Raw genomic sequence first — 19953 nt, forward strand, 5'->3', positions numbered from 1 at the left:
GCTGGGGTATAATCGCAGCCCCCCAGTGAAGACGTCAGGCTGGGGTGGCTCACGTGCCATGCCATCTTGGGGGGATGAGCTGTTACTTTGTGTGGGTAAAGGGATCACCCTTGAATTTTCCTTGACAAAGACTCTACCAAGGTGCCGACCTTCCCAAGAGTGCTGACGGCTCCCCGGGACGGTGGGGAGGGAGCAGGGAGAGGCCCTCCCCTCACCCCCAGACCCAGCATAGACACTGGCCGGGTGAGGAGGTAGGGACTCTGGACTTTGTTTCCCATCAGAAGATAAGGCGTATTTCTCCAAAAATTCCCACTGTCTGGAGAGCCCCAGCTCTTTTCCTTCACAGCTGTCCCCTCTAAGTCTTGCTTCAGCCAGTCCTCTGCCCATTGGGTCACTCTTCTGCTGTCCATCTGGCCAAACCTCATTCCACATGCTGCGTTTATTTACACCTCTGGCCTTGGCCCCAGTGTTCCCCTCGCTAGGAATGCCTCCCCTTCTTGTCCCTGCTTATAGTCGCACTCAGTCCAGTTCAAAGTCACCACCTCCAGGGAGCCTTCATCTTTCTCTGAATACCCATCACACGCTCAGTCAATCCCTAACTCGTGCTCATCACCAGGGGCCAGTGTCCTGTAGGGGCTAAGAGCACATATTCTGAGCCAGTTCTCCTGGGTTTGAATCCTGCTTCCACGACATCCTAGGTGTGTGAATTTGTGCAAGCTACTCAACACTCTGTCCTCAGTTTCCCCATCTTTAAGCAGGGATAACTACAGCACAGAGTTGTTGTGCGGGTTAAGTGTGTTAACGGATAAAGCCCTATAATGGTGCCTTCTTAGCCAAAGGAACAGTTACTCTAAGGATGACCAGCCTCTCTCATTAGCCTTATGTGGAGGTTCGGGTTTCCCCAGCTGGATGCAAGCCCCATGCAGGCAGAGTCTGGGTCTTCCCCTTCTCTTGCCTCTCCCACCCAACCTAGCGCACAGGGGAGACACTGAGCTCATGTGCATGGGATGCCCAGCTGCCGGGACCTACACCTAGAGTAAGCACGCAACAAGCAAGGCCCCAGGCCAGAAGGAGAGCTGGGGAACACATGGGGTGTCTGGACATCCGGCTCTCCCCAGGGATATGTGTATGTTGCTGCTAGCACTGGAGATGGTCCCAGTGGAACTGGAATTATGCCTCTAGTTTCCCCAAGCCCTGTCCACCCATTGTCAGCTTAGGTCCTGATACTTGTCCCAGTGGGACAGGTGAGGTGCCCTGTCCTTCTGGTGACTCAGATATACTGAGTGAGGCCCAGCGAGGCTGGATGAACCGTCTGGACTCCTTACCAACAGCAGCCCATTAGGGTCCCTCTGGATGCATGGCTCTTCCTCCCCTCTCCTGTGGTGCCCCCATCTCCCAGTGCTGGCTCCCCCCGCAGCCTGCAGGGCCCGCGTACCTCCATAATGAAGCGGGAGGCTGACTTCCTCTCAAAGAACAGCTTCTGCTCTCTCTTGTTGGTGCACAAGTACTTCTGCTGGGTGCACACTGCGTCACAGCCATAGATGACGATGAAGATGTTGGCATCTGTTCCGGCGGCGAAGACGTCGCTGGTGTACAGGGTGATCTCATAAGGGACAACTGAGGGTGGGCAGAGGGTGAAGTCAGAGGGGAGGTGAGAACAGAAAACAGATGTGGACAAGATCAAATTCTTCATTGGCCCCACTGCCTCGGGGCCCCGTCACTGGAAGCTTCCGCCCAGGGACCTGCGTCTTCTTCACATGGTTGCTTAGCAAGGGCAGGTGCAGGGGGAGGGGGAGGCAGTGTCCTGTCATGCCTACTGCCTGCAGTAAGCCCCTGTCATCTCAGACCATGGTCTCTGTGTCTTTCTCATCTCAGAGCTAGTCCAGCAGTTTGGCTGAAACACGGGCTCTACCCTGACTTTTTGTGTGATCCGGCCAAGCCACTCAGGAATCTGTTTCCTCCTCTACAAATGGTCCTCATCATGGTCCTCAGCTGTAGAGACTGTAAACAGGAGGGTTACATCTCAAGGGGCAACGAGCCAATCAGATCAGCAGTCTACGGGGTGAGAAACCTTTCTCTTCCTGCCCTCACTTGCTCCACACTGGCCTGCCCTCGCAAGCCTCCATAACACACGGGGCCCTTGCTGGGTTGGATGCTGGTGGGGGGTTGGGGTGTGCTTGTGGACTCCGCAAAAGGGAGGCTGATTCATCAGTGCTGCTGGCAAGCAGCCTGGTGGGTGGGCATCAGCGCGGGTAGAGACCAGCTTTGCCCACCCGATGCTGAGGACCCTTCACCGCAGAAACTCTTTGGATGTATATCAAACACACAGATTCCCAACGTCTCTTCAGGTTCTCTGTGGGATGGTTTCTAGTGATATAAGTATTTAACTCGGACTTTACACTGGAGCTTGAGACCAGCAGTTTAAGAGTGTGTGGTGAACTATGGACTGAGATCCATGAGCAGGTTGTAAAATAAATTTCCTGGGTCATCACCAGGACTTTAAAAAATACACGGAACTGAACAGAATTGAATAAAAAAAATACCATCTATGCAGACATCACACATAGTAAGGGAAAACATTTTTTGTGACACTTACTTGTTGCATGTGTATACAAATGTATATATACTTTAAGTCATAATAATAAAAAAATTATATTAAAAACTCAGAGAAAGGGGCGCCTGAGTGGCTCAGTGGTTTAAAGCCTCTGCCTTCAGCTCAGGTCATGATCTCAGGGTTCTGGGATGGAGCCCCGCATCGGGCTCTCTGCTTGGCGGCAAGGCTTCTTCCTCCTCTCTCCCTCTCTGCCTGCCTCTCTGCCTACTTGTGATCTCTGTCAAATAAATAAATAAAATCTTTAAAAAAAAAAAACTCAGAGAAAGAGTGTAAGTAGAAATCTACCTTATTCTGTGGTCTCAACTTCAAAAGGGACCACATTAAAAGTCACCTTCTCACAGGTGGTCCCCTCTCCACATCTGCTCCAAAGCAAATGAATTTTCTTGTCATTAGTTTGTGATGACGGTCACTCTGCTGTCGAACAGCAGCTGTGAGGCCCTATAAGAATCGTACTTGTCTGCTGAGTATTCGTCCTGTGCCCGCCTCTCCACTGAGCGCTCTACCTTCCCCATCTACAACATTCACAATGACTGGTACAGGAGATACCATTACACTTCACTTTATGGATGAGAAAAGTAAGGCTCAGAGAGGTGAAGTGACATGCCCCAGGTCACGTGGCTGGTCAAAGGTAGGGGGAATTCCAACTCCAACGGGCTTGTCTGACCCCTCGATCCTGTGTGGTCAACCCCAGGGGTGCTGTTGTCATGAACTGGAAGTGAATACTGCTCTTACCTACTGGTCAGGGCCCGTCCCCACAGAGGCCTGGACAGGCCCCTCACCAAGGTCAAGGAGAAACACAGGCCGTTGCAATAATGGAGGCAACTTCCTTGGAGTCCTCTTGGGTGTCTCCCTGGTCTAAGGCTCAGAAGGCCTTGAGCAGAGATGGACTTGAGCTTTCCTGAGACTAGCTGGCAGTGGGAGAAGCCCTGGAAATACCTGGGCAGGAAGAGCCCACCTTTCGGCCCTCACTGCTCTAGGCCTGGGCTTGGATGCATTTCTTGGTCTCTAGTTCTGCCTCTGCCATTGAGGAGCTGTGTGTCCTTGGGAAAATGGGTGTACTTCTCTGGGCCTTTTTCTTTGTCCATAAAATGAGAGCATTTAACAGAATCTGTGGTTTTCAGACGGTTTAACTGAAATTAATTTTCAGTGGAATATTCTTGTGCAATCCTTAAAAATACCTTTAGGAAGAATGTTCAGGAAAAAAAAGAACTTGACTTTTTAAAGCTGAGGAGTTGCTCTGGATGGCATGAACTGGGGAGCGGTTCCTGCTCATCCTTTCTCCAAACCCACCAGCTGCCTGGAAACTACCCCCCCACCTTTGATACCAGCAATCCTCAGAGCACAGACTTAAGGCTGAGGTGCCTCTCAGCCCTAACATGGCATGATTCTGACCTTCAGGGCTCCACACTGTGTGGTGCCTCTAAGTTCAGACCATCACAGTGGTCCCTTTCCTAAGGGACACCCCTCTCTGGTGCTGGCAGCACATTTCAGTAGGTCTGGAAGCAGAGCCATTTTGCTCTGTTCTTCTGGTTTCACGTGTATTGGGCAGCCTTGATGAACTGCCCGATCTAGGTCTCAGCCTTCTAGGCCCCTGAGAACAACAACCGGCCACCACTCCTGGGACTGCAGCTCCCCAGCCCCTGGAGCTCCCTGGCTTTGGGCCCTCAAGAACTTTCCCAAACAAGAAAATAGGCTCTGAGCAGCAGATCCTCCCTGCTGGGCTCCTGCCTGGTGAGAGCCGCCCTTCCAAGCTGCCTCCATGGCTCTCCAGTCTGGAAGGCAAACCTCTCCTGCACTTTGTATGTATGTATGTGTGTGTGTACGTATGTATGTATGTGTGTATGTATGTATTGGTAAATACAAGCCCAAGGCAAAAAGTAGATGGGCTTGTTCTCATATCAAGCTAGAACTGAATATATTCAAGGTCAGGCCATATGAATCCAGAGCAAGGCCCGTCCTAGGGCGCAAAGGGAGAAACGGCTACTTCTGTCTAGAAGTGCCTCACCCAGTACTGTTGTCAGGTCTGCGTACATCTGTCAGGGTCAGTGTGTCTGTCCCCGACTGCAGGCGGCTCCTGGGGGCAGTGGCTAGAGCCAGGGTTTGCTCTGTATGTGTAGAGATTTTACTAGAGGGAAATGTCACTTTCTTTCAGGCTTTGGACCAGAAAATATCTTGATGGATCAGGTCTTTTCCAGCTTAATTGCTTTAGGCAAACCCCCCCCCCCCAAAAAGAACAAAACAAAACAAAAAAACCCAAAAAGCAAAAAACAAAAAACAAAAACCCATCACTGATTTATACCATATATTTATGAGCTGTTTGGAGGAAATCTTTCGGCATAGCTAATTATTTGGTTAGGAAAAAAAAATCATGTTCTGTGGGTTTGGTTCCGATGTTAGCATATTCAGACAGATATTTATAGTTTGGCTGATTTCAACCTGATTCCCAGCGCCTAGGATGTACGTATGTGTAAATAAACATTGAACACATACTTTCTGGTGACACTGGAAAGGAAATGTCAGAACTTCACCAAATTGCTTCCCTTCCTCCTTTCCCTTAGCTGGTAAAAGGAATCACATTTATCATCTTTTCAAGTTCTTTTTCCCTCCAGTCAGGATAAAATCTGATAGCGGTGATTTCGTTGTCCTGTTACTGACTAGACTGAGATGGATGATGGGGCTGGTAACGACTTCTCACAGTTTAGACTTTGATCTTTCTTCCCTTTGGGGTCTTATGAGGAAACCGAGCCCCAGAGAGGTCAGGCTCTCTGCCTATTGTCACCAGCTGGTTTGGGGTGGAGGTGGGGCTAAGTCGCATATTTCTAAACTCTTGATCCTAGACACCGCCCATGGCCCACAGAGGGCTCAGAGAATTTGGGAGAGGAGCAAGAAACCCAACTCTGCAAGGTGGGCCTGGCCCAGGACAGGGACGGAGGAGGGGCTGGGACCAAGTTGGGGTAGTGGGTGATGGGACGTGGGAGGAGGGCCAGCCTTGCCACACTCGCAACCTACATGGTGTGTACAGCCTCGTCTGCAGCTCCGCGTGGAAGAGGTCCCTGACGATGGCTCCGTCGTCCTCATTCTTCGCCAGCCAGCGGCCACAGGGGAACGTCATGCACTTCCCAAGAGATGGGGCGTCCACCTCTACCCAGTCTACAAACCAGCCTGGAGCCTTGCCTGGAGAGAAAGAGACATAGATCCCACCAAGGAGCTCCACGCAGAGGGTTTACTGTGGGCAGCTTCGGGGACTCCAAACGTTCTTCCCTGACCCATGGTTGACATCCATGGCTGCACCAGCACAGTGCATTGCTGTTGCTGACTCCTGTTCCACTGCACACCCAGCTGAAGGCTGAAGCTGGGTCACGCTCCAGGCTGCTGTCAGTGAAACCAGCAAGAGCAAAGGAGCCTGGGGAAGAGGTGACAGGAGGAGACAGCAAGCACACTGTCCAGAGCGGAAGGCACTCTAAAGGGGGAGCTCAGAGATGCTGGAGAGAGCTTGTACTAACAAGGATTTCATAATGTCACCCCGGGACAAGGATGGCACTCCGAGCTCCCTGGCCTCCACCTGTGGTGCCTGAAGGGGAGGGAAACTTGTGAAGGATTGATGGTCTTCCCTGGACAGATGAGTGTTTAAAGAAGGAAGTAGGGGCTGAGCAGAGAACCCCGTCTCTCCATCCCAGGGGTGAGCGAGAGGGCCTCCTTCCTCAGGCTTAAAATACTTAGTGATAAGATCGAGAAAACAAGTCCTACCTTAATGAGCAAGAACAACACTTGGCTGTAGTGCCAGTGGGTTCTGGGAAGAACTGACCAGATCAGTAGTTCTCGAAGTGGGGTCCAGCAGCCTTACCATCGTGTGTGAGAGACAGAAATGCTCGGGCCCTACCCTAGACTTATTGAACCAACACCTGCGTGGGTAAGGCCCAGAAATCTTTGTTTCACAACCTCCAAGGTGGTTCTGTGGCTCACTCAAGTCGGAGAACCACTGAGCTAGGTCGGGGATTCTCAGATGCGGCTGCACAAGGAAATAACTGATGGTGGGCATTTGGGGAACTCACTGGTGTCCAGGCCCGAGCTCAGGCCAATTAGACCAGAATCTCTGCATGCAGCCAGGGCTCCACGGGGCCGAAGGGCCCAAGGGAGCTGTGCCATCGTGGAAGGCAGCTGACATCCAAGTTTCTTGCACATTCTTCCCAGACACCCACAGGGACCTGTCCGTGGTCCTCACGTGGTCCCTCAGAAAACAGAGGGGAAAGAAAGCCAGACCTGTGTTGTCATGACCAATCCTGACTTTCCACAGATCTCCCAGGTCCAGCGTCTCCACTGTGAAGATTTCGATGCTGTCCCTTTCAAACTTGTCACTGTTGGTCTTGGAGGACTTCAGGAGGGTCATTCCTGCCAACCAAATGGCCCCACATGACTGGCTGGGCCTGCGACCTTCAAACCCAGTCTGACTGCCCCTTTTAGTCCCCCCCCCCCCCGCCAATAACCAAATATTTCTGACTTTCATAAAATTTAGACCTTGTAAGGACCACCCAAGGGTACCTTTGCACATTTAGTGGGTACTGTCTTTTTATGAGCTTTCGAGGTGTGTATTTTTATTTCGAGTTTTTATCTAAAGAACAGGAAACACACCAAGAGGTCTTATCAAGACCATCCAGGAGAGGGTGGTGCAGCCCTAAGTTCAGTGTCAGCTCCATTTCCATACTCCTCATGTTTTCCCATGTGGGAAGGAAGCCAGTGACAAAACCTCCCTCCCCCTGTTCCCTGGGGGAATCAGGGACATCCTTGAACAGAAGGAGAAAGCTGGCGGAAGTCACGGACAACAGACCAGTCACTGTTTGGACTGGGAAACCCTTCCTTATGGTTTCAAAAGGTAAACAGAGGGATGCCTCTAGGAAAGGCCCAGGAAATGGTAAAAAAAAAAAAAAAAAAGGAATGGAAAAAAAGTTCAGAAAGGCCTAGAGAAGGAATGACCACAGGATCCAGCATATTACCTAAGGAGACACGCTGAAGGGAAGGTGATTCCTATGGCTTCCATATACTTCTAGGGTGGTAGACATAGCAATGAGGACAGGAGAGAGGATGGGAGACTCTCTGCTCCCTGGAGTACAATAAGACTGACTTATAGAGATTTAGGAAGAATCTCTAAAGGAACCAAAGTCCACAATCCAGGTAGACAAGTCACCTCATGTGGAGATTTTTTTTTTTTAAAGATTGATTTGTTTATTTGAGAGAGCGAGAAAGGGAGAGAGATTGTAAGCAGGGGCAGGGGCAGAGGGGGAGAGAAACTCCAGCAGACTCCCTGCAGAGTGTGGGGCCCAATGCGGGACTCGATCCCAGGACCTCGAGATCATGACCTGACGTGAAATTAAAAATCAGATGCTAAACAACTGAGCCATCTAGGTGGCCCTCACATGTAGATTTTTAAGGAAAAGGGAACTGCCTTTCTCCAACAGGTTACATGCAATCTGTCAAGTGTGTGAGGCACGCAGGAACACATAACAGGAAAAGGTCAGTCTCTTCACAGACAGTGCCGAAAAAGTGGAAATCTACATGTAGAAGAATTAATGTGGACCCTTATCTTTCACCATACACAAAAGTCAACTCAAAATGGATTACAGATTTAAACACAAAACTCTAAAACTTGTAGAAGAAAACAGGGGAAAAGCTTCATGACATTGGTCTTAGCAATGATTTCATGGGTAGGACAGCAAATGCATCAGGCAACAAAAACGAAAACAAGTGGGACTACACCAAACTAAAAAGTTTCTGCGCAGCAAAGGAAACAATCAACAGAATGAACGAGCAACTTACGGAATGCGAGAAAATCTTTGCAAGCCATCTATCTGACAGCAGTTTCATTGCCACCATCTCCTACAACTCAAAAACAAAGAGCTAATAACAAAAAATGGACTAAGGACTTAAATGGATATTTCTCTAAAGAGGACATACAAATGGCCAACAGTATATGAACAAAGTATTCATTGTCACCAAGCTTCAGGGAAATGCAAATCAGAAACGCAACAAGATCTCACCTCACTCCTATCAGGATGGCTACCATCCAAAATCAAAAGACAACAATTGGTGAGGATGTGAAGAAATTGGAATCCTTGTACACAGTCGGCGGGAATGCAAAATGGTGTAGTTGCTATGGAAAATAGTATGAAAGAGCCTAAAAAAATTAAAAATAGAATTACCATATGATCCAGCAATCCCACTTCTGGGTATATTTCCAAAAGAATTGAAATCAGGATCTTGAAAAGATATTAGCACTCCCGTGTTCATTATAGCACTGTTCACAATAGCTAAGATGTGGAAAAAACCTAACTGTCCATTAACTGATGAGCAGATAGAAAAAAAAGTGATATATCCATATAATGGAACACTATTTGGCCTTAAAAAAGAAGGAAGTTCTCCCACATGGAACAATGTGGATTGTCCTTGAAGATGTTACCCTGAGTGAAATAAGCCAGATGCAGAAAGACAAACACAGCATGATCCCACTTACACAAAGTGTCCAAAAGAGTCAAATTCATCAACTCAAAGAGTGGAATGGTGGTCCCCAGGAGCTGGGGAGAAGAGAAGATGCGGAGATAGGAATCAGCAAGCATACTTCCAGCTTAGTAAAATTAGTGAACTCCAGAGATCTGCTATCCAACCCGTATCTAGAGTCAGCGGTGATGCATTATACACTGAAAATTTATTAACTGGATAGATCTCATGGTAAGTGTTCTTCCCACAGTAACATAAAGTAAAACAAAAAGGGGAATTCTTGCAAAAAATTTTTTTAAAGAGAGAAAAACAGAGACGTGACCAGGATTTCCTTGGAAAGTTCTACTGAATCTCCTAGTCCCCTTGGGGAGGAATGTGGGTGAGCCTCGGCCCTGCGTTGCTTTCTTACCAGTGTTGTCCTGCGTGCCAAAGAGCGTGATAAAGACATTGGCATCCGTGCCTGCATTCTTCTTGTCCCCAGTCTTTACGGTCACGGAGAATGTGGTAGATTTGTCTGCCGGGAGGGGAGTGTGGAGAAGTGAGTGGTAGAGCACCCCTCCACGGAGGGAGGAGGGAGAAAACACACTGAGTACGTTTCTGCATTCATGTTGTCCATTTCTATGAGTGCTCTACTTGCAGCATGTGTTGTTCGGCAGTTCCCTTTAGTCTGGAAACTTCCTCAAGGCAGAGGGGCGGTCTCCCTCACCTCCAGCTCACACAGGAAGCTCTCAATCAACAGAGCTATAGAATGCTTAGGGGAGACTTGGGCTCATCAGCTGGGAGCCTGGTGTGACTCCTCCAAGCTGAGAAGAGTTTTAGAGATGCAAGCTTCGAGGAAGGGAAGCATCTTAGAATTCTTGAAAGTTCATTCTTTCCCTTGACAAAAAATGTACTGAGGGCTTATAATGTGTCTGGAGGGGAGGACACAAAACTAAATTAGAGCCAGCTACAACTGTCCTATCCTACCCCGTTCCATTCCACTCCATCCCTGAGAAGAGCTCCATGCTAAGCCATAGGTACTTTACCCCAAGCCTTATGCTACACCTGTGGGAACATGTCTTGTCACCTCCCCACTCTTGCCATGGAGGAATGAGAAGGCCGGACAGACACACTGCCAGAGGAGGAGATGCCCAGAGCCCACAGGGAAAGGGAAGATGGAGACCGAGGATGGGGGAGAGGCAGAAGGGAGGGAGCTAGAGGGAAGAAACCAGCTCTAGTTGAGGAAACCTTTCTGCTCCAGAGCCAGGCTGTCGAGGGGGTTGCTGTCTCCACCTCCCCCTCCCTCCTCATTCTTGCTTGGCAACACATAGGACTCGTCCACCGGCAACAGCTCCCGGGACAGCTGGCCATCATCCTCCTCCACGGCCAGCCAGCGTTGGCATGGGAAGTAGTACCTGCGGGGTGGGGAACAAGATAAGGTCGGGAACATCTCTTTGGAAAGGTTTCACAATGGAGCAGTCCTGGGCTGCAAAATGAGAGGCCCTCAGGGGCCCAGATGCTCCCCTGCCTACTCCCTTCCCAAAAGCATGGCCCTCCCATACTACCTAGCCTAGGGGTCACCCCATGAGTCACCTGCCTGGAGCCAACAACAAATCTGAGGACATGGTTTGAAGACACCCCCAGAGAAAATGGCCGTGTAACAGTGCCCGGCACATGTCAAACCCTCGTCAGGGTTGCATTGGAAGCATCTGGAAGAAGAGCTTCCAGGGGCTATTCCAGCCATTTCTAGGTGGGTTTGGTAGCCAATGCTACCTTAGCAGAGAGTATTGTACACAGTAGGTGTTCAATACCTAAAGGCTGAATAAACAGATTTGAATGGAATGACATCCAATTATGCTTCTGGAATGTTCCAAGGTGTAGCTAAGGAGCTGGCACAGCTGACAGCTGGCACCATCCAGGGAAGGGAGGTCCAAGTTGACTCCTCAGTAGAGGCGAAGCCCAGTGAAATGGAGATACCCAGACAAAGAAGGGGGCAGGGATCCCAGAGGTAACAACATGGGGGTGATTAAGGACTTGCCTCTGCAGCCATATGGGGTTTGAATTCTGGCTCTGCCACTTAAAGTCCTGTGACCTTGAGCAAGGTTCTTTACCTCTCTGTGGCTAAATCTGCCAGAACTCCTAGTTAAATGTGAATTTCCGAGAAGCAATGAATAATATTTTAGCATACGTATGCCCTATCCAATATTTGGGACATACTCACGCTAAACCATTATTCACTGCTTCTCTGGAATTCAGTAACTGGCCATTCTGTATTTTATCTGGCAACCGTACTCTGTGATGCAGTTTACCGTTCTGTAAAATGAAGATTGTATTGTTTCTTTCAAAGCTGTTAGGAAGATTACGTGAGTTAAACATTTTAAAGTGCTCATATAAACGCCCGGTAAGAGTCTGCTCATACTATCGTTGTTGTTATTCCTACTATCGTACTTCCCTTTGTTTCTCCTCTGCCCATACGTGGGCTCTCTGGAGCCTGTGGGCTGGACAGCTCCTCTTGGGCGCCCCAGTTCCCAGAACAACTCAGAGGGTCAGGGAATGCAGTCAACCCATCTGTAAACTGGGGCCATTCCACCCCGTCTCCACCCCTTCCCACCAGGCTGGGTGCCAAAGATGCATTCAGGGACTGGTCAACGTCTGGAGAGGAGGAAGCCATGTGGGCTGAGTGTCTCACCTCTGTCGGAGCTCCCCGCTCCCCAGCAGACATTACAGCCTCCCAGCGCCAACACGTTTAGCAGAGCAGAACCTGAGAATACTACGTCCGCCCGCGGGCTCACACGGGGTAGAGAGGGGAGTGCTGTGGTCATGGACATGGATTCAAAGTGTGGGAGGAGCTCCGCTAGGGGTGATAGAGACTGAATGGCAGTTACATTGGTGTTGAAGTGAAAACTGTGTATTGTTTCACGTCCCAGTCTTTAAATTATGAAAGGGAAAGTTTCATTTTTATTCAACCAATTAACTTATGAATAATAGGCTTTAGCTCTAAATTAGGGCCAATTAAAGGAGAGACAGAAATAAAGAAATGAGTGGGGTTGGGGCAGAGGAAGAGACAAGGAGAGTGGGAAGTTGGAGCAGAACAAGGACAGAGGGAGACGGAGACACAAAGAAGGAGTGGGAGACTGATTCCGGGAGAGAGAAAGCAGTCAGACAGACAGAAGGGGTGAGGCTCAAGCCCGCCCACACCTGCCAAGCACTCGCACAGGCAGGGACGCAGAGGCTGGCTTTCCCGGGGTGCCCTGCCGCTGTCCCTGAAATACTTGCACGGGGAGGGAAGACCCCCAGCACGGCCGGACCCGCAGCACCACCCTGCCAGTGGGAGCCCCTCGGCCCCCACCTCTAAGTCTCCCCCATCACACAGTTCACCTTCCTTTGTGCCCTCTGTTCCAAGCACCAGACATCAAGGTTTGTGAAGGCCCATCTGAAACGCCACCTCCAACAGAGCACCCCGACACCCCCACCACAAAGCCCCCCATCCCCTGGAAGCCCTGGAAGCTGGGGGTGCCACCCTGAGATGACCGCCACCTCCCTCGCCCTTGCAGCTCCCACGGCCGCAGGAGCTCCTTCAGAGTCCCGCACACGCCCGTTCCTGCCGTGCTGTGCGGCCCCTTTTATGGGCTGCAGGGCTGGACCTGTCCTGCGGAGAGAGAGCAGCCCGTGCCACCCTCCGCCGGGGGTCAGGTGTGGCACTGGGCCCTCACACGGTTCATCTCAGTTAGTCCCCATCACAACTTCGCGAGGGAGTTTGACTATGTCCATTGTATGGATGGAAGAACCGAGGCTCAGAGGTCCTCCAAGGCCACGCATGTAAAGGGTGGGGGAGACAGGAATGGGGCCTAAAACATCAGCCTCTTAGACCCTCATAGTTTTCTGCTCTTCAAGGGCAGAGTCGGAATCAGCTACTTGACCCTCAGCACTGAGCATGCGTGTGTTTGCTGAATGAATGAGTGATTAATACATCAAACGTAATTTTTATTCATTAGTTGACTTAATATTTGTGGCATGCCTACTCTGCGCCAGGCCCTCTTCTAGGTACTGGGGAGGACACCGCAGGGAACAAAACAGATGAAGTCATTAGCTTAGGCAAGGTCCTTATATTCAGTTGTGGGGAGAGGAACAACAGTGAAATCCTGCATTTGAGGGGTGCCTGGGTGGCTCAGATGGTTAAGCGTCTGCCTTCGGCTCAGGTCATGATCTCAGGGTTCTGGGATTGGGCCCTGCGCTGCACTCCCTGCTCAGTGGGGAGTCTGCTTCTCCCTCTCCCTCTGCCTCTCCCCTCTCCTTGTGCTTTCTCTCTTCTTCTCTCTCAAGTGAAAAATAAATAAAATCTTTTAAAAAATACTGCCATTGAAGGTAGGTCAAATGATAAGTGGAGTGGAGAAAAAGAAACAGAGGAAAAGAAATAGAAGTTCCAAAGGGGGTTGGGATCTTGATAAGTAGGTGACACCTGAGCAGAGACCTTACCTAGAGACAGTATGAGAGTGAGCCATTGTGGGAAGGAGTGCCAGGGAGAGGGGCAGCACATGCAAAAGTCCTAATGTGGGACCATGACCTTCAGGTTCAAGGAATAGCAAGGAGTGAGCGAGACAGAGATCAGGACCAAGAGTTAAGGAGGGGACATACGGCAGGCCACTGGAAGTGCTCCAGCTCTTACTCGGGGTGAATGGGAGCCTCTGCAGGTTATCAAGCAGAGGAGGGACTCACTCCTGTGGGCTGGACTGCCGCAGACCCAGGAGGGCTGCGGTGCAGGACAGTGACCAGGCAGGAGCCTCTGAGCAGGGCTGGGGAAGCTGGAGGGATGGAGTTTGACTCACACCAACAAGATGGGGTGGCAAGGGAGGGAGGGGAGATGAGGAAGCAGGAGTTCCAGGAGTTGAGGAGGGAAGAAAAAGAGAGGCAGAGGGAAGACGATGAGTAAAGAGAAGATACCATTCCCAAGAGTGGTAAAAATACAAAATATTTGGGCATAAACTTAGTAAGACTGTAGAAAATTGTAAAGCATTGCTGAGAGACTAGAGGGAACAGCTGGCTAAGTGGGATGCATACCTGGGGCAGCACTTCACGTTCTAAATACGATTCTCCACGCGTACATTTAATGGCATAACAATCAGAATTCCAACGGGATTTTTTTTCAAATCACTTAATGTCTTGATTTGAAAAGCTAAGAAAAGTGAATATTTTAAAGGAATAATGGAAGCAAAATAAGTCAGAGAAAAAGTTATCCTAGGGTTTCACTCGTATATGGAATATAAGAAACAGGGCAGAGGTCTGTGGGGGGAAGGGAGGGAAAACCAAATCAGAGAGGGAGAAAAACCCTCTTAGCGACTCTTAATTGTGGGAAACAAACTGAGGGTTGCTGGGGGGTAGGTGGGGGGATGGGGTAACTGGGTGACAGGCAGGGTGGAGGTGGGAGATAGGGTGAGCCCTGAACAGAGGGGAACCCAAGAACAAGGCACGCTCCAAGAGATACCAGATCGCAGGCCAAGAAGTGAAGTCAACGCACATTTACTCACTGGGCGCCCACTCCATTCCAGGCACCGGCAGGCCCTCGGCAGCTCCACAACCCGCTCAGGATCTTGCCTGCTTTCTTCTCTACCTCCCTCCACGTCTCCCTACCACATGTTGGGCTTTTTTTCCTGTCTACTGTCCCCTGGCCCCTTTTGCTCAAGAGGCAATGGGACCTACCTGTGGGAACACACCAGATTCATCCTTGATGATCTGGAGTTCTGGTCTTGGCTCGGGCATGAATTGGCTCTAGGGCCGTGGCTTCCCCTCCCTGGGGCATGATTCCTTCACCTGTCAGGTGGACAATAAATACTCCCATTCCAACTTAGCTCCTGGTAGTCGCTGGGAATCTTGAACCCGGGCCAGCCAACTATGTCCTGGGGACAAAATCTGGCCTGCTCACCTGTTTATGTACATCCCAGAAGCTAAGCATAAAGTTTACATTTTTAAATGGCTGAAAGATCTAAGGAACAGGATTATTTTGTGACACGTGAAAATTACATGAAAGTCAAGTCTCAGTGTCCGTGAATCCAGGTTTATTGGAACACAGCCACACCCATCCGTTTAGGCAGAACCTGTGGCTGCTTCCCCACTGCAAAGGCAAATAGATCAACTGTGACAGAGACCGAAGGGCCCCAAAGCCTACGATATTTACTCTCTGGCCTTCACAGAAAAGTCTGCCCACTCCCGGTCTAGGACATTAAAACGATGGCACCGGAAGCCACTCATAGGCAGAGGGATGGATGGGTGACTAAGTCTGTGCCCGGAGACTGGCAGGGACAGGAAAAGTCACCTTCTGACCTGATGGATCTCAAGAACTAGATGGGCGGTCCTGCCAGACTGTCCCCTGCCAGGGCAGTAGCTCCAGGGGGCTGCCCAGTGAGAAGAAAGAGAGGGAGGCAATGCCCACCCAGCCACCCACCCCCAGCCTCAGCCCTCTTTCCAGGACCGTCTCAGAAGCAGCCATTGCCTCCCCCCAACCAAGGCCCACTCACGTGATCTCGTTGTTCATGTCTGTGATGTCTATTCTGTCCAGGAACCAGCCTGGTCTGTTGCCCGAGTTGTCATGGCGAATCCGGATCTTGGTCAGAGGCCCCAGGTCAATGGCATAGATGGTGAAGGTGTCAGTCTGGGAAGGGCCGGGGAGGCACTCAGAAGGATGGTGCGGCCCCCCTCTCCCCTCAACGGCACCTCCCCTCCCACACACACACAGTCTGGTCACCAGCCTCACCGTCCCAGGACCTGGGGCAGCCTGAGACCTGCTCTGGAAAATGCAGCTGGCTAACTGGTGTATGGTCTGTACAGGTTTTTTAACCCGCCCTCCTTCTTCTTACTCTCACTGTGTCCCAAAGGGTGGACGGAGGAGGGGGAGGGCCATCAAGATGACTGAGGGCCAGAGAAGGCAGGTTGGCTGGCCGCCTGCATTTGTGTTATGGGATATGTGTGTGCACGTGTTTGTGTGTGTATGTGTGTGTGTGGCCGTTGTTGGGTGTGTGCCGAAACCCCACACTATGTGTGCACCTGTGTGCGTACACCCCTTCAACCACATATTTTGATGAAGCACCTGGGATGAGCCAAAATGCAAATCCAAAGTCATTCACAGAAACAGGAGACTTGCCCTTGCTCCCACGTAGGTGGGAAGATGCTGGTTAGACAAGAGCATGTGCACATGCCCGGCAGGAGGCGGGCGGCCTCAGGACCCATAAGTGAACAGGATTCTTCTGGGCTATAACTTTTTAAACTCTTTACGTTGAAAAACTTTTCAAGACTATAGAAAACTTGCAGGAATGGAATGATGAAATTTTGCAAGTCTTTCACCTAGATTTTGTAACATTTGCTTGCCCTGTCTCTGTCTTTTGCCCATTGCCCATTTTTGTTTTCTGAATCAACTAAAAGTAAATGGCAGATACCATAATTCTTCACCTCTGAACTCTTCGCCGTAGATTTCCCAAGAGCAGGTGATTTGCATATAATCACAGGTCAATTACCAAATACAGGAAATGCAACATCAAACCAGTATTATGTAACATACAAGTCTGTATGCAAATTTCATCCAGCTTGCCAGTTACATCCTCTCTAGCAGTTTTATTCCAATCTGGGATCATAGTGGCTATAATTTCTAAAGGAAAGTATGAAAACATGAAATAAGCCCTAATCCTCAAGTCATGGCAAGGGAGTGTTGGAAGAGAAAGCAGACAGCCTCTGAAGTACATCAGAGGAGCCCACGGGGGCTCTTGTGGGTTTGGTTTCTTTCTCTTCTTGCTCTGTGTACAGGAAGGAGCATGGCTTTGAGATTGGGGCAGGAATGAGAAAGGTGAGATGGAACAGTCTTCCATCTCATGCTATAAAATCTGGAAGCGCAAGGAGGACAGCTGGATGTTTTGCTCATTTCCCACTCCCCCTAGAAGAGGGGCCTGCGTGCATTTTTTTAAACACTCGAAAGTCTTGGTGGCTGCTACCACAGTAGGCAGGACGCGGTCCAGGCTTCCCAACCTGCTTTCAAGGCTCTCATGCCCCACTCCCTGTCACCACACACATCAGGCTTCCCAGAGGCAGCGGCCACCGCAGCTCAGCATGAACACAGCACAGCGGGAAGAGTCACTGTCCTCCAGCTGGCCTTCCACACTCCCAGCCCACTCTTTGTCCTGCAGCCCTGTCCCGGGGGAACACCTGTCACTGTCAGCCTTAGATATCTATACCACAGTCACCCACCATGGCCCAGGGTACAGCTCTCCTTTCTACCATGTTTTCCCCAAAGCGCTGTCAGCACTTCCTCCTTGAACCCCTGCTCTGGCCACTTAGCTCCTGAGCTTCTGCTGCCTAAACTGCCTCTGGTTATTTCCTGCATGCTCTGTGGTGCTCGACACCCCCACCCGGGGCCTTTCTTACGTCCCACAGCATAAAGCACCAGCGCTTACAGGGGACCCACTGCCATGACACTTGCGTGGACTGGACAAAGCCTCCTGCTGGACATTGCGCTGGTGTGAGGACAAGGAGTGGCCTGGGAATCAGCAGAGTCTCAACCACCAGCCCAAGGACCAGAGAGCCCACACGTTACCTGTCCCTGCTCAAACTTGTTGGACTTGTCCGACCTCTTCAGGGGCCGCTCGCCTGTATCCCCATACTCCTCACCGTAGATGGTCAGGTAGACGTTGGCATCGGTACCAGCCTTGGGCACGTTCCCTGTGATCACCTGGACCTCATAGGTGTTGGCTGGGGACAGAGAAAAAGGTAGCGTTGAGGACAGCGCCACTCAGGGTGGATCTGAGGCTCAGGCTCCCAGATGCAGCCAGCTCCTGGGAGCGGGAAGGCACCACGGGTTCATCTCCCCTGCACTAACCTGGAGCTGAACGGATCCCTCCTCCCCATGCAAGACCCTCCTTTGCCATGAAGCCCAAGAGGCTGGGAGTCACAGGAAAATGTCCTGGGCTGCCCTCCTACCTCATCCTCCCCCTGAGAATCATAGTGAACTATATCCAGGCTCCTCCTGGAGTCCCCGACCCCTCCCGAGAGCCACAGGATGGGACAGAGCTAAGCCAAGACAGAGACCTGTCCGTGGTGGCAGTTTAGACACAGGTCAGGGGACCTACTTGGGAACCATGATGGGTGCCCCCCTCTGGGGCTGCCACGTGACAGGAGAGCTGGACACCCCCTTCACTGGGCCCCCTTCAGCAGACGGCTGACCCCTCCGCAGGCTTACGCTCAGGGCCCGGCCGGCCTGCCGGCACCAGCTCCACGGCCAGCTCATTGTCCTCCTTGCCCCGGGCCAGCCAGCGGTGGGCTTCGAACTTGTACTCCTCAATCACCTCCTGCATCCCAGGCCCAAACTCCTCCTCTTCCTCCTCCTCTTCCGTCTCCTCCTCCTCCTCTGACGAGGACTCCTCCGATGAGGACTCTTCCTCCTCGTCTCCTTCGTCCTCCTCATCGCTGCCCTTTTTCTTCTTCTTCTTCTTCCTCTGCAGCTTGGCCTTCAGCCGCTCCTTCTTGAGCAGCTGCCGCAGCTTGTCCTTCTCCTTCTTCTTCCGGGCCTCCTCCTCGGGCGTGAGGTCCACCTCCCGCACCACCAGGTGCCGCAGCCACAGCGTGTCCACGAACCAGCTGGGTCCGAAGCCTTCGCCCGTGTGCCCCAGCCGGATCTTGAAGACCTCACCCACGTCCTCCGCCTCCAGCTGTGCAAAGCACAGGGCAGTGGCTGGGGTGGCCCCTGGTGTCCTCCCCACCTCCCCTGCGGAGCCAGGCACGGGCCATCGTGCGGAGCCGCAAGACGGGGAGACCCGGGGCCTCGAGCTCAGAAGCTTCCACGAGCTCCCTCTCTCCTACCACATTCGGCCTGGTTGCTGGACCAGCCTTCCAGGACCTCTTGTAGGTCCCACCCTCCACCCAAACTTACTTCCTTCTAACCCTGGGTGACGGTCAGGATGGGGTCCCTGTCTCTCCATCTCTCCCCCTTCTCCCCTACCCCATGTAGGCACATGCAGGCACACACGTGCACTCACACTCATCCCCGTTCCTCCCAGTTCCATAGCTGTCTTCGTGCGCTCCCCCCCGCCCAGAACGCCTTTATTCCCTCTACCGCCAAGTAAAAGCTGTTCATCCTGTTTTCTGAGCTTTATCACCACTTTCCTTTTTAGTTCGTGTTTTTCTGCATTCTCTTTCCAAAGTTGTTTTTTTTTTTTAATTATAAATCACATATAACTTTTGTAATAAGCAGGGAAAAAGTGTTATTTTTCAAAAACAAAAAAATCTCACCCCCCATCCCCAGGAGCCCTGAGCCCCTCCCCCAGTACATGGCCTTTTCCAGCCCCAACAGCACAGAGGACACCCCAAGCTTGGCTATGGTCCCGGATGCCCTCCCTGTCCACATGAGCTGCTCCATTGGAATGGGAATTCCTAAAGACAGGGACCATTTTTTCTTGCTTCTGTCTCCCACGGGGTCTGGCACACGGCTGGTTCAAAGGGCAGTGGGGGTGGATTTAGCTTTCTTCAGAAGATCGGGTCCCCAAGCCTTCGGTCTGCCACTCTGTGCTAAGCCACACACTGCAGTGAGGTCCAGCCCCTGCAGAGTTCAGGGGAGGGCTCACATGGGGGACCGGCTGGTTGTGCCACTCTTAGGGTTCCCCACTGATAGGCGCTTCTCTGAGTGTCTGACACTTTTCAAAATCTGGTGCCACCAATTTTCCCACACGTGTCCTAGTGAAACTAAGGTCTGGGGCTGTCCCATGCACTGCTCAATGCCCTGTATTGGAGTCCAGGCCTAGATGAGAACTCAGGTCTTCTGACTCTGTTCATGAAGCTACGGTGTAGCCAAAACCACCTTTCTGAGAAAGTGACCAGCCAAAATGGAGCCCAGGAGC

General features: G+C 51.2%; 1 protein-coding gene across 2 annotated transcripts in view; it reads right to left on the reverse strand.

Annotated features, from left to right (window-relative positions):
- Positions 1-19953, reverse strand: part of LOXHD1 (lipoxygenase homology PLAT domains 1) — a 150557-nt gene that overhangs the window by 46552 nt on the left and 84052 nt on the right. For both annotated transcript variants that reach the window (XM_046025791.1, XM_046025790.1), the window contains exons 19-26: positions 18300-18768; positions 17658-17812; positions 15595-15728; positions 10331-10497; positions 9513-9617; positions 6875-7003; positions 5624-5788; positions 1436-1617 (exon numbers count right to left, since the gene is read on the reverse strand). In XM_046025791.1, coding sequence (XP_045881747.1) covers positions 1436-1617; positions 5624-5788; positions 6875-7003; positions 9513-9617; positions 10331-10497; positions 15595-15728; positions 17658-17812; positions 18300-18768 — 1506 coding nt within the window. The remainder of the gene's footprint in view (positions 1-1435; positions 1618-5623; positions 5789-6874; positions 7004-9512; positions 9618-10330; positions 10498-15594; positions 15729-17657; positions 17813-18299; positions 18769-19953) is intronic.

This window comes from Meles meles, chromosome 12 (assembly GCF_922984935.1).
Source record: "Meles meles chromosome 12, mMelMel3.1 paternal haplotype, whole genome shotgun sequence".
Classification (NCBI taxonomy): domain Eukaryota; kingdom Metazoa; phylum Chordata; class Mammalia; order Carnivora; family Mustelidae; genus Meles; species Meles meles.